The sequence below is a fragment of the Aristolochia californica genome, unplaced genomic scaffold (genome assembly GCF_029961685.1).
Source record: "Aristolochia californica isolate CCGP_79_NKW_82.1479 unplaced genomic scaffold, dmAriCali1.0.hap1 SCAF_8, whole genome shotgun sequence".
NCBI lineage: Eukaryota > Viridiplantae > Streptophyta > Magnoliopsida > Piperales > Aristolochiaceae > Aristolochia > Aristolochia californica.
In genome coordinates, this window is record NW_027182279.1 from 39,245,106 (window position 1) to 39,259,337 (window position 14,232).

The window sequence follows — 14,232 nt, forward strand, 5'->3', positions numbered from 1 at the left end:
TCAATAGATTTACAATCTCACATGTTATCAAAGCACTAATCCTGATTGGGAGCCTTAATCTCCATTCTTCTTCCTTAAAGGGGGAGATTTCAGGAGGTTTGAGTTTCTTGGTGACAAAAACCTGATTTTTTCTCCTATTTCTGCCATAACCTTGTAGGTTGATGGCCTCTACTGCCTATTGAGCAGTTTTTATGCTTTATTACTGCCCTAGAAATGGTTTTTTGTCTTGGATTGGATCCATCTGTGTTTTGACTGCATCACTATTTTGAATGCTGACATCAGCACTAAATTGTTAATTTCTGGTTTGATTTTAGAAATTGATTGGAATTGCTTTGTGGAGTGTTTATTGGCTGGCTCATATTGTGATTTGCCCTAACCCTAATCTGTACGATATAGGGCCCACTTGTCGTGTGCACCAAAATTGTTTCTAGAGAGTTGGTTACTGGATTGTGTAATTTCTGAAGTACTTGGGGCAGATTATGTGAAGTGTATACTCCCTTAAGGGAATAGATGAATATTGAGGGAAAGGAATCAATTCTGATTACCACTGAGAGGTTATATGGGCAGAATTATCTCAGTTGGTCTAAATATGTGCATGTATTTCTCAAAACCAAAAAGAAGCTGAAGACTTGGCTGATGAATAGTATTGATTCCAAATTAAGGAATCAGATTATGAACTGTGAGAATTCCAAGGAGATATGGATCTCTTGAGTCACTGTATGCACATGAGAGCAATATGTCTTGTGTCTATGAGCTGTATGCAAAAAAATTCAGTGTCAGAAGAGGTGATAGACCGGTTATAGAGTACTATAGCAAGTTTCTGGGGGTATGGCAAGAGATATATGAGTATCATCCTTTTAGTATCGATGAATGGGAACTAAGAAAACAACAAGGTTAGCAACTTGTAGCGAGATTTTTTTATGGCTTTGGAGCTGAATTCAATGTATTGAGGGCACAAGTGCTTGCTTCAGATGGTGTACCTTCACTTTCCACTGCATATAATCGGATTATACGAGCTGAAAATGCTAGGATCTCCAAGGGAGGAAAAGGTGCTAAATCCTCAGATGGCTCTATTTTTAATACAATTAACTATTCAGAGTCTTCAAGAGGAAAAGGTACTAATGAAAGAGTTAGAGGAAGAGATTGTACTGAAAAAGGCCGAGGTAGGGTTGATGATAAAATATAAAGAAAATGCAGTCATTGTGGTCGCACCAACCACTTCTCAGATAAACGCTGGGCTAAATTTGGGAAGCAGCATGGGCAAATTCTATCACTCATAAATGTGCTGAAAATCCTACTGCAGTGCAAGGAAGTATTGTAATTGGGGCACCTGATGAGATGCAGCAGCTTGTTCAACGTATGGCTCATTTGACCGCTATCTACATCAGCATCCATAGCTCAGACTTCTACTCTCACCTAGACTCAGGGGCCAGCATACACATGTAAAGTATGTCTTCTTTGTTTACAAATTTAAGACGGTCTTCTTCCATTAAACATGTTACTATAGCAGATGGATCATTATCTACAGTTCAGGGCGTTGGTACTTTAGTTCCATCTTCCTTCTTGTATCCACAGTCAGTTCTCTTTGTTCGTAAATTTCCTATAAACTTGTTGTCTGCTAGTCAACTTACCAGGTTTATGAATTGTTCTCTTACTTTTTATCCATCTCTCTGCGTATTTTAAGATTTCACAACAAGGAAGACGATTGGTTACGCGCATGAGAAGGGTTGATTATATTATATGGAGAGTGAGCTTCAGTATAATTCATTACAAGCATTGCATACTACAGATTTACCTCTACAGTGGCAACGAAGGTTAGGTCATCCTTCTCCAACCAAACTGATTCAATTGTTTCCAGAATTTCCTTTCAGTATTTCATTTCAGCGTGAGTCATGTCAATTGAGCAAGCATCATTGGACACCATTTCCTTCAAGTTAGTCCAAGAGTAGTCGAGTGTTTGATATGTTCACTCAGATGTGTGGTGTCCATGCCCAATACTAGTACCTTTGGTTATAAATATTCTGTTTCTTTGATTGATGGCTTTAGTCGATATACTTGGATTTATCTCATACAGGAGAAATCTGATGTTTTTTATGTATTCCGAATGCTGAAATAAAAAAATCAGTTTGATGTTTCCATTCTTGTGCTTTGTACAGGCAATGGTTTGGAATTCATGAATCATAAATTTGATTTATTCTATCAGAGTAAGGGCATTATTCATCGGTCATCATATGTGTTCACTCCACAATAGAATGGAGTTGCAGAGCGTAAAAACTGCCACTTGTTAGAAGTCGCTTGTACTATGCTCTTGCATATGAGTGTATCGAAAACCAATTGAGGTGATGCAATTCCTACTGCATGTTTTCTCATTAACAGAGTATCATCTTCTATTCTTGGTGGTAAAATACCCGTTCAGGAATAATGCCATCTAAGAGGTTATTTTCACTTACTCCTCGAGTTTTTAGCTGAGTTTGCTTTGCTCATGTTTTCCGTGCTGCTCGAGACAAGCTCTCATCACGAGCAATTAAGTGTATTTTCCTTGGGTATTCACGTACACAAAAAAGATATAAATGTTTTTGTCCATCAACTAAGAAAACTTTTGTATCTATAAATGTGACAATTTTTAAAATACCCCATTTTTTCACCTCATCTTTGGTTGAGTGTGCTCCCCCTACTACAGTTCCCACAATGGTTGCCCCTGTTCCTATGGAGGATGTTCTGAGTTCCCCTTCTGGTGCTATTGTTGAGAAACCATTGCCGGTATACAAGCGGCAACAGATGACTACAACACAATCTGCTTCTTCTCTCTCGCACTGGACCATGAATCTCCTTCATCTTGTAATCTTGAGGTAAGTTATCTTCACCTTCCTATTGCTCTTTGTATAGGTGCTCATAAAGGAATTCGTTATCCTCTCTCAATTTATTTGTCCTTCGATTATCTGTTTGATTAATATAAAGACTTTGCCTTGTCTCTTTCGTCTTGCACTATTCCTTCTTCTATGCAAGATGCTCTTTTATCTCCTCTTTGGAAGCATGACATGGATGTTTAAAATGGAAGCACAATTGGATAGAGGTACTTAGCAGTTATGTGAGTTACCCCCTGGAGCTGCAGTTGTTGGATGTCGATGGGTTTACACAATAAAATATAACGCAAATGGTTCTGTTGAACATTATAAAGCTCAGTTTGTAGCCAATGGATATACGCAGCCTTATGGTATTGATGTCTTTGATACTTTTTCTCTTGTGGCTAAACTATCATCGGTCAGGATTTTAATTTCTAAAGCAATTAATCATGGGTGGAAATTATGTCAATTGAATATTAAGAATGTGATAGAGACCCAAAATTACCACCAATGAAGAAGAAGAGAAGAAGAGGAGGAAAAGAAGAAGAAGAAAAGAAGAAGAAAGAAAAATAGAAAGTTGCACAATCCAAAAATTAGAAAATGGTGCCACATCCTAGAAAAAAGGAGCTCAAGGGTAGAAAGCTAAATTTAGCCTAAGGGGATGGTCAAAGCTGGAGTCAAACTTGCCTCTCTTGAAGAAGATGGAATCTTGTTAGAATATAAAGAATTTTTCTTTTGATTGATATAATCTTTAAAATTCCTAGAATCTCTCTTAGATTGATGTAAAATCTCAATCTTCTAGGATCTCCCCTTAAATTATGTAATTAGGGAACCCTAATTGATTGAGGAGTTTCCTAAATAATACATTGGAAAAAGTATAAATAAGGGTGTTGGCAAAAGGAAGAAACAGTCAAACCTTTTCCAAATCTCTTTCCCCTCTCAAATTCGTGCCTAGCACCTCTCTCCTCTTTCTCCTTTCTTCTTCTCTCTTGTCCTTCAATATCTCTCTCTTCCTCTACTTTACTTCTCTCTTCTTCCCTTCTCTCTTATTCCAATCCTCGCAACCTCTCATTTCAACTCACCCTTTCACTTTTAGAAAAGATGAGGACCTCTCACATTTAGGGTTCTTATCAGAATGCTTTCTTGTATGGTAATCTCGATGAGGAGGTGTATATGGAGCAACCTCTTAGGTATATTGCTTGGGGAGATTGGCAAAATGTGTAAACTCAAGAAATCTATATATGGTCTCAAACAAAGTCTTCAAGCGTAGTTCAAGAACCTCATGTCTCTAGGTTTTTCCAAATGTCATTGTGACTGCACTTTATTTGTTTTGAAGAGAACTTCCAATGTTTTTGTGCTGCTTATCTATGTTGATGATATCATTCTATCTAGTAGTAATGTTGCTGGTATTGAAGAGGTAAAAACCTTTTTGGGAAAACATTTCCTAACTAAGGACCTAAGATCATGAAAATACTTCCCAAGTATTGAGGTAGGTAAAGCAAGACAAGTCTTATTTTGACTCAAAGAATATGCCACAAATATGCTGAAAGAATATGGGCTATTGGGTGCCAAACCTGTTGATACTCCAATGGAGACGGGACATGATCTCCATGGTGGTCAGAATGATGACAAGACGGTATATCACACAGGTTAGTAGGTAAACTCATTTATGCTACTATGACTCGTCCTAACATATCATTTGTTGTTAGTGTAGTGGGCCAATTTATAGATTACCCTTGGAAGATTCATTTGAAAGCAGCATAGAGAATTCTCATATGTTTAAAAGGGTAACCTGGAAAGGGTTTGTTTTTCAAACCATATGATCACTTGAGGATTGAAGCATTCTCTGATGTGGATTATGCAAGCTCCAAGCTTGACAAAAAATCTACCACAGGCTATTAAGTTTTTTATGAAGAAACTTAACAAGTTGGAAGAGCAAGAAACAGAATGTAGTAGCTAGATCAAGTGCTAAAGATGAGTATCGAACCACAGCTCATACTGTCAGCGAACTAATGTAGGTAAGATCTATGGTTAGAGAAGTGGGATTGGACAAGAATGAGCCTATGACCATGTATTGCGATATCAAATGACAATTTTCATTGCAGGGAATCCTATAATTCAAGAGAGGACTAAACATATTGAGGTAGATTGTTGCTTCATTCAGGATGTTGTAATGAAGAAAAAAGTGGTTACACCATATGTTCAGTCTAGGAAGCAACTTGGAGATCTCTTTACCAAAACACTGGGTAAATGAGAATTTGGTACCTTTTGCAACAAGCTAGGACTCATGGCCATGTATGCCCCAGCTTGAGAGGGAATGTTAAGAAATGAATAGAAGGGTATTTTGGTCATTTTACAATGCTAGAACTCTTATATTTTTGCATTATCATATTCAGCATGTTGTATTGTATCTATGGTTTAATTTTCAAGTATTTTGAGTATATATTATAGGAGATATATGGTGTTTAAGTATATTTAAGTGAAGAGAGGTGTTTATGTAACTTGAACCCATCTCACATAATAATGAGTATTAGGGGTCGAGCCAAACCCCTAATCAGATTGTTTTTGGCGTCTTTTCTCTCTGGTTCTCTCTCCTCTCAATCTCTCATCTCAATTTCCTTCTCTCTTCAATAGATTTACAATCTCACACAAGTTAATGTGTAGTTTAAGTTTCTTTTGTAAGAGTTAAAAGGAGGAGGCTTTAAATAGCCCTCTCCAGCCCTCGGGCAGAACAACTTATTTTGGTTTGGCTTAAATAAATCTATTTTGATTTTTTTTTAATTGCAAGTAACCTTGTAAAGTGGTTGCAAATCTGATCTAAGGTCAAGTTATAAATCTAGTGCAAATAGATGAAAACCTATTTTTAATAGTTCTAAGTGCAAACTTGGCATATTATTTTCTATTCTTCCTACAGGCTGCATGAGTCAGTTTTTATAGTTATTTATTACCCATGTGAACTTTTTTCTGATGAACACCACCAAAAAACTTTCAACCTGATAAAGTAAGCAACAAGTTCAAACAGACTGAGGACACTGGTGACTTACATGAGCCAGTTCCTCCAGTCATTTTATAACCATGCAAATCCTTTTCCTGTGCAATCTTGCTCAAACCAAAATCTGTAACCTTCAGTCGGCCTGATTCATCTTGCAAGACATTCCTGTTTTCAAGAAGGAAAAAAGGAGAAAAATCATAAAAGAACTTTGGTAGAAAAAAAAAACTCATAAAACCCTGTAGTAAATGAACATTCTCTTTAGACACAAATGAAAAAGTAGAAATATGTGGCCTTGTGAAGAGCCGTAAGGGATTGGACAGCACTGACAACATGGTGTAGTTGATCCATCTTAAATCAGAAAATTCTCATGGCACCTCTAGTGAGCCTCTTCTTGGAGACTATTTCTTTCAGTCACTAACTTGTGGCCACATAAAATTCATGCTTGTTTCACGATAATCTCATAAGATGGGGCATCTTCATCAAGTTTACCTTGGTGTTAAGTCCCTGTGTATGATAGCATGTGGCTTATGATGGTGAAGGTAATTCATTCCTCTGTAATTTGAGTCAAAAGAAAAAATGAGTAGCAGTTAAATTTTCAGTAAGCACAAAAAGTGGATGTCTCTAAACTGAAAAGCTTAAATGTTCTGTTGAAAGATGTCATGAGGGATAGTTTGGTAATTTTACCTTTCCAGAAATGTCTAGTGATGACACAATCATGATCAGTATGTCTTGAAGTGTCTATAAATGCATTTTCATGTAATTTGGAGTTGTACATATAGAGTTATAGGTGTGTAAGTGCCTCAGGGGCATTCTTGTCCTTCAGAATTTTATCACTAACATTATAAAGAAAGGGAGGTCAGGCTCGACTCCCAAGAGAAAAAGAGCCTCGTAGTGCTCTCTTACAGAACTCCTCATCTCCTTTCTTTCTTTATCTTCACAAATCCTAACTTTTTACATGGTATCAAAGCAATCGATCCAGATTGCAAGGTCTTGAAGGTTAGATTTGTCCTGTATTGAAGCCAGGGACCTCCAAGAAAGGGATTCTTCAGTTTTTTGGTAGACTGATCAGTAAAAATCTGATAGTTTGTGTTCTTCTTCTGCCATAACCCTAGGGTTGATGGCTTGTACTACAAATTGAGCAGTTTTGTGACTTATTACTACACCATGAGGATTTATTGAACTGAGATCTATCCGGTTCATACTGTGTGCACCCTAATTACTTGTATTTGCCTGCGTCACCCCTTAATTGGCTGATGTCAGCCTTAGTTAAGATGACTTTCGTGAATTATGCTGCATTGATTGCATAGATTGGTCATACTTTATCTAGGTAGTTGGTGCACATTGAAGTTTTTACACTAACCCTAATTTTCGAAGTGAGGCCCACCTTGTAGGTACTTGTACAAATGTGTTGTGAAGTGAAATTAGGGTTGAAGTGGGTATTGTTAAGTTGGGTTCAAGGCCCATCCCAAAATAACTAGCCAACTTAGGAAACCTCTTTCCCAACTAATAAACTCAAGATCTTTGTACTCAGTAATCCATGTGGGACTATTCATTAACACTCCCCCTTCACATGCAAACCCCCTTTTTTGGCTCTACAAGTGGATAATATAAGTGTAGGCCCTCTTTTGTGGTTCTACAAGTCGATAATTTTAGGTGCAGGCCCTCTTTTGTGGCTCTACAAGTGGATAATTTAGGTGTAAACCCTCTTTTGCGGCTCTACAAGTGGAAAATTTAGGTGTGAGCCCTCTTTTGTGGCTCTACAAGTGGATAATTTAGGTGGAGACCCACATATGAGTACCTGCTCTGATACCATGTAAAGTTGGGTCCAAGGCGATCCCAAAATGACTAGCCAACTTAGGAAGCCTCTTTCTCAACTAATAAACTAAAGATCTTTGTACTCACTAATCTATGTGGGATTATTCCTTCTACTAGGTATTACTTTATTTCTCTTTCCACCTCTTCGCCAGCTGATGAGTTGTTGGACTTTTCCGTGAAGTGTTTGGAATGAGACCCATGGGAGCCCAAGGCTGTCGTCCTGTCGCCAACTCAAAAGGACTGTGCCCGATTGATTCTGATTTCTGAAAATTGTATGAAAACTGGGCCACGTCTAACAAGTCTGGCCAGTTTTCTGATTTGCTGCAACAAAATGGCGTAAGTACTGTTCTAACAAAGCATTTACCCGCTCTGTTTGGCCGTCACTTTGAGGATAAAAACTAGTGGAAAAATTTAGAGATGTTCCCAATAGTTTGAATAACTCGGTCCAGAATTTCCCTGTGAATCTGGGGTTACGAACACTGATGATCGTTGTGGGCAAGCCCCAATGCTTCACCACATGTGTCATGAATGCTCTAGCTGCTCCGTCTGCTGTACAATCACTTGGCACCGCTACGAATGTACCATACTTCGTAAATCTTTCTACCACCACCATGATAGACGCCAGCCCATCTTTCTTACGTAATCCAGAGATGAAGTCCATTGAAACAGACTCCCACGGCCGCTTTGGAATAGGTAAGGGCTGTAGCAAACCCCTAGGCTTGCGTTGTTCGATCGTATCTTGTTGACAGATAAGACACGTGTGCACAAACTCCTCCACATCGTTCTCCATGTCCGGCCAGTAATACTAACCAGACAGTAAGGCCAACGTCCTTCTTTGACCTGGAAGTCCTACCCACATGGTATCATGGCATTCCCTCAAGAGGTCACGCCGTAGGTTATCGTACTTTGGCACATAAAGTTGATTACCTTTGGTCTTGAGCAATCCATCGTCAAGCTAGAATCTTCTCGTCTCACGCAAGGCTGCAGCTTGCACAATGTTGTAAGCCTGTGCCTATTGGCGAAGTCCATTGCGAATCCTGTCTAGCAATGAAGCACTGACCTGTGTAATTGCTACTAAGGCTCGTACTCGCAAAGTCGCATTTTCTGTTTCTGCGCCAAGATGGTCCTTCATGTGCGCCTACGTGCGCGCCGCACGCCTCTTCATGTTCTGCTGCTACCACACCACGCGTAGTGCACGTGAAGCAAGTGCACGTGAAGCAAGTGCTGGCGCTGCGGTATGCGGGGTTTCAGCAGCTCGAATGCAAGGTGCCGTGTGCGTTTCTTCCTCTGTTGCACGCGCGCATAATGCTGATGCTAACTGCGCCATGTGTGCCAAGCTCTGGCTGGTCTCTTCCTCGTAAGAGTTAGGTGCGTCCACCTTCCTGCTCAGTGCGTCTGTAGCACCATTGGCCTTCCCCGCCTCATACATCATCTGAAAGTCAAACTCAGCCAAGAAATCTTGCCACCGGGCTTGCTTTGGACTGAACTTTTTCTACGTAAGAAAGTAGCTAGATGCGACGTTGTCAGTTCTTACAGTAAATTTGGAGCCTAAGAGATAGTGCCTCCAAAGACGTAAACAATGTACTACTGCCGCCATCTCTCTTTCTTGTACAGTATATCGTTGCTCAGTTTCATTGAGCTTCCTACTCTCTTAAGCGACTGGGTGTCCGTCCTGTTCTCGTACACCTCCAATGGCATAGTTTGAGGCGTCTGTATGTACCTCAAACGGCTTGCTGAAATCAGCAAGGTGCAGCACTGGTTCAGCCACCATGGTGTCCTTCAGCCGCTGGAATGCTCTTTGGCATGAGTCCGTCCATTGGCACTTTTGGTCCTTCTTGAGGAGGTCGGTCAAGAGGGTTGCTATAACTGAGAAGCCCTTGATAAACCTCCTATATTAATTTGCAAGACCAAGAAAACTCCTAAGTTCACACACCTTGGAAGGGATCAACTAGTCACGCACAACCTCCACCTTCTTGTTGTCCATCCATATCCGTCCTCCCCCTATCCAATGTCCAAGAAAGGACACCTCTTGCAACCCAAAGGAGCACTTCTCCTCCTTGACATACAGTTGATTGTGTCTCAATGTCTAGAGCACCTTTCGAAGATGTTCTTTGTGTTCGTCCATACTCTTGTTGTACACTACGATATCATCCAAATAAACAACGACAAACTTGTCCAAGTATTCGGAAAATACCTCGTTCATGAGAGTGCAGAATGTTGCAGGTGTGTTGGTTAGGCCAAAGGGCATAACCATGAATTCGTAAGCCCCATATCTCGTTACATAAGTAGTCTTCCCCTCGTCTCCTTCAGCAATCCGAACTTGGTAATAACCACTTCGCAAATCCAGTTTGGAGAAAACTCGCGCCTCTTTCAACTGATCAAAGAGATCTGCAATAAGGGGAATAGGGTACTTGTTCTTTATGGTTACCTTGTTGAGCGCCCTATAATCGATGCACAGTCTCATACTTCTCATGCACAATCTGAAACAGTATAGGGGCCCCATAAGGTGCTTTGCTTGGCCTTATGAACCCAGCGTCCAGCAGCTCGCCGAGTTGTGTTCGCAGTTCGTCTAGCTCTTTGGGTGCCATCCGGTATGGTGCTTGTGCTGGCTTTCTTGTTGCGGGCTCAAGCTCTATACGATGGTCCACCACTCTCCTAGGTGGTAACCTCGCTGGGAGTTGTTCAGGCATGACGTCTATATACTCATGCAGTACGGTTTGTATCTCCTTAGGGGTAGGCATGACCTCAACCTGCTCTATTGCACAAATAGAAACAATGTAAGTAGAACAGCCCTGCTTAAAACTCCATTCCCAAAATCATATTGAAATCATCCGTGCCAACAATAGTAAAATTCAGAAATCCTACCCACTTGCCTATCTCCACTGGGACGTTGTTGGCAATGCCTTGGACTTCACGAGCAGCAGAATTTACAACTTTCATTTTGCTCTCATCTTTCTCCTCGTATCCTTAGGCGCCTAGCCTCGTCCTCCGAAAGGAAGTTGTGGGTGGGGCCAGTGTCCACCATTGCTTTAACAGTACGTCCAGCAAGTGTTAGAGAGATAAAAAGAAATTCTCTTAAGGGTCTTACCGGAAGTGGAGCAGCCTTCTCCTCCTTTGAACGGACAGCAGCAATGCGAAGTGTTAGAGAGCCCATCCTAGGCTCAATTCCTCCATTATCCGTTTCAGTTTGAGCAGCATTGAGGAGCCTCTTTTTAGGACAATCCCTCACATAGTGCTCTCCCTCACATATGAAACAATGGACCTTTTTTTTCTGTTTGTCTCCTCTTTTCTTCTCTGCTGGCTTAGCCATGGCATCCTTTACCCATGACTTCTTCTCTCCTTTCTCCTTCTTCTTAAAATTCGTTTTACCATTGTTATTTTCCTTAGACACTTTGTTAGCCGAATCATTCCTTCTCTCATATTCGGTTAACTTTTCAGCCGTAGATAAAGCTGAAACTAGTGTCTTTACCTCCCGTCTTCTCAAATCTTGCTCAGCCCATGGACGTAAGCCAACAAGAGACGATCCTCATCTGTCATGTTGGAGATACAAAGCATAAGGGAAGTGAAAGATTGTACATACTCTCTAATAGTGCCTTTTTGCGTCAATGCACGAAGTTCCTTGCTTTCTTGATACTCGACATCTTCCGAAAAGAACTCCTCCGCAGCTCCCTCTTGAAATCGTCCCAAGTGTGGACGGGGTCCTCTCCCTCTTGCTCATCTCCCATGCCTCTTCTCCACCAGAGAATAGCATCATCAGATAAGAACATGGCAGCAGTACTAACCTTAGCTTGCTCATTGGTGAGCTTGCTAGCATGGAAGAATTGCTCCACTTGCCATAGAAAATTATCTATGACCTTCGCGTCTCTCTTCCCGGTGAAAGACTTTAGGTCAGGCACCTTGATCTTTGCTTGTGCATGAACAGCCCCTCCATTTGCCAAGGCTTGTTCACACAAGGAGAGTCTTGCACGCAACTCCCCAGAGAGGTCTTTGACGTCCTTCCCCAATTGTTCCATCTCCACCCTCATGACGGCAATGGCTGAATAGACGTCTTCCTCAAATCCTCTCAGCCAATTCGGAGTTGGCTGATGCTCCTCAATCGTCCTTTGAACGAACTCCTCCCAATTCGTACAAAGATTTTCAACGTTGTCCAAACGATGCTCAAGAGTTGTAAAACGAAAGTTATTGTCACTTACTTGTTCTTTGCCTCTTGAAGCATCTTCTCTACTTGTGGAAGCCATTGATTGCAACGTACGCTCTGATACCAAGGCCGAAGATTGTGCAAGTCCAGTGCACAGCAATAATAGCAACGTACGCTCTGATACCAAGGCCAAGGGCAATGGCACAGCCCAGAGGGGTGCACGCATATGGCCGGCTCGGCAGCAGCTGTAGAGGAAGAAGACATACTTGAGCTTGCCAGATGGATGGCCAAGCAGCAAGACACACAATGACCCCAGCAGCCCGACCAACAGGCGCGCAAGCAGGTCGAAATGGGGTTGTGGCCAGCAGGCGCGCAGGCGGGTCGAAATGGGGTTGTGCGCGACCAGGACTCCAGGTGCATCTGCAAGCGCAAGCGCGACTAGGACTCCAGGCCCATCCGCAGGCGCACGCGCGACCAGGACTCCAGGCGCATCCAGAGGTGAGCGAAGCGGGGTTGCACATTCAAAGGCGCGCCTCCGACGCCAGAATTTGAACTTTCAAGAACTGGCGGGTTTCTGGGTGTCTTTAGAGATTTCTAAGGGCCAGGGACGGAAGTTGGTTGGTTTCTGAGTATTTCTAGGGCCTTCTAAAGGCCAGGGGAGGATATAAATAGAGGGGCCTCTCCCATTGATAAACATTCGGGAGATTCTTAGCGTTCTTTGTTCTTCAAGTGTATAGAGAGAGTTTTTAGCCTTTGTCCTTCAAGAGTGTTTGGCCACCCTTTGTAACATTGTCTTCTCAATACAGAGTTGGTTTTTCTCTTCCATATCTTTGGTCTTTCCGTTGTCCTTTTTGTCTTGCAACATCTAATGTGGAGGTTGGGTGGAGGATCCGAGGCACAAGGAGGCTGACTAGTTCTTGGGAAGAGCTAGGCCGCACGAGGTAGATATTCCGCTTGGCTAGACGGACTTAGTCTAAATCTAACCGCGTGACAACTGGTATCAGAGCGTACGTTGCAATCAATGGCTTCCACAAGTGGAGAAGATGCTTCAAGAGGCAAAGAACAAGTAAGTGACAATAACTTTTGTTTTACAACTCTTGAGCATCGTTTGGACAAATTCGTTTGTTCATGAGAGCACAAGATCACCTACTGGGCCCATAGTGAACATTGCTCCAAGGGCACCTGATGAGATGCAACTGCTTGCTCAACGCATGACACCGTTAGCTGTTGTATCTTCTACCTCAGCATATACAGCTTAGCCTTCACTTCCTACTGCCACTCTAGCAAAACTCGAGTATGTCTGCATTACACACGTGTCCTACGACTACCTAGGTTCCTGACTCAGGAGCTACCACTCATATGTCAGGTATGTCTTCACTGTTTTTTAATTTACAACACTCATTTGCCATTAAGCATGTTACCCTCGCTGATGGGTCTATATCATTAGTTCAGTGTACAGGTACACTAGCTCCATCATCATTCATGTCACCCCAGTCAGTTTTATATGTTCCCAAGTTTTCACTTAATTTGTTGTCCGTGAGTCAACTCACTAAGTCCATGAATTGCTCAATAACTTTTTGTCCGTCTCACTGTGTGTTTCAAGATCTCACGACGAAGAAGATGATTGGTTCTGCATGTGAGAGAGATTAATTATATTACCTAGATGATCACTTCCGGTCTTCATTTCATGCTCTTAATTGCTGCAGTTATACCATTTTAATGGCATCTTTGGTTAGGATATCCATCTCTAGCCAAGATAGTTCAACTATTTCCTGAATTTCCTTCTAGATTGTCTTTTCAGTGTAATTCATGTCAATTGGGCAAGCATCATCGAACTCCTTTTCTAGTAAGCCATACACGAAGTAACAGTTTATTTGAGATAGTCCATTCCCATGTATGAGGACCTTGTCCACTCTCTAGTACTTTTGGGTTTGTATTGTGAAAAGTATGAAAAATCTAGAGAGAGGGAGGAGAAGGAGAGAGAGTGAAAGAAGAAAGAACAGAAGCACATGCTCTCAATGAGCTGCATTGGGGGTTGTGCACAACCCCCAATGCTATTTATTCGGTTTTAAGTCATAAATTACAGAAATGACAAAAATGCCCCTCTTACATAGAAAACACTTATTCCCTTATAACTCTCATTCTACTCTTCCTATGAATATAAAAATTGATACACTGACTAAATCAAACATGCTGAACAAGATAGTGTCATAATATAAAATATCTAATCATATAAAATGACCAAAATACCCTTGAGCTGATTTTCTCACACTCCCCCTCAAGCTAGAGCATATATATCCATGAGGCCCAGTTTGTCAAAGAAGCTTATAAATTCACACTTTCCTAATGCCTCGATGAAAACATCTCTGAGTTGATCAGCCGAACGAACATAGGGGGTGATCACATCTTTCTTCATCACAGCATTTCTAACAAAATGACAATCC

General features: G+C 41.4%; 1 protein-coding gene across 2 annotated transcripts in view; it reads right to left on the minus strand.

Moving 5' to 3' along the window:
* LOC137939483 (serine/threonine-protein kinase 12-like) overlaps positions 1-14,232 on the minus strand; it is a 31,154-nt gene that overhangs the window by 2,546 nt on the left and 14,376 nt on the right. For both annotated transcript variants that reach the window (XM_068784759.1, XM_068784758.1), the window contains exons 8-9: positions 6,325-6,387; positions 5,888-6,000 (exon numbers count right to left, since the gene is read on the minus strand). In XM_068784759.1, the coding sequence (XP_068640860.1) occupies positions 5,888-6,000; positions 6,325-6,387 (176 nt within the window). The remainder of the gene's footprint in view (positions 1-5,887; positions 6,001-6,324; positions 6,388-14,232) is intronic.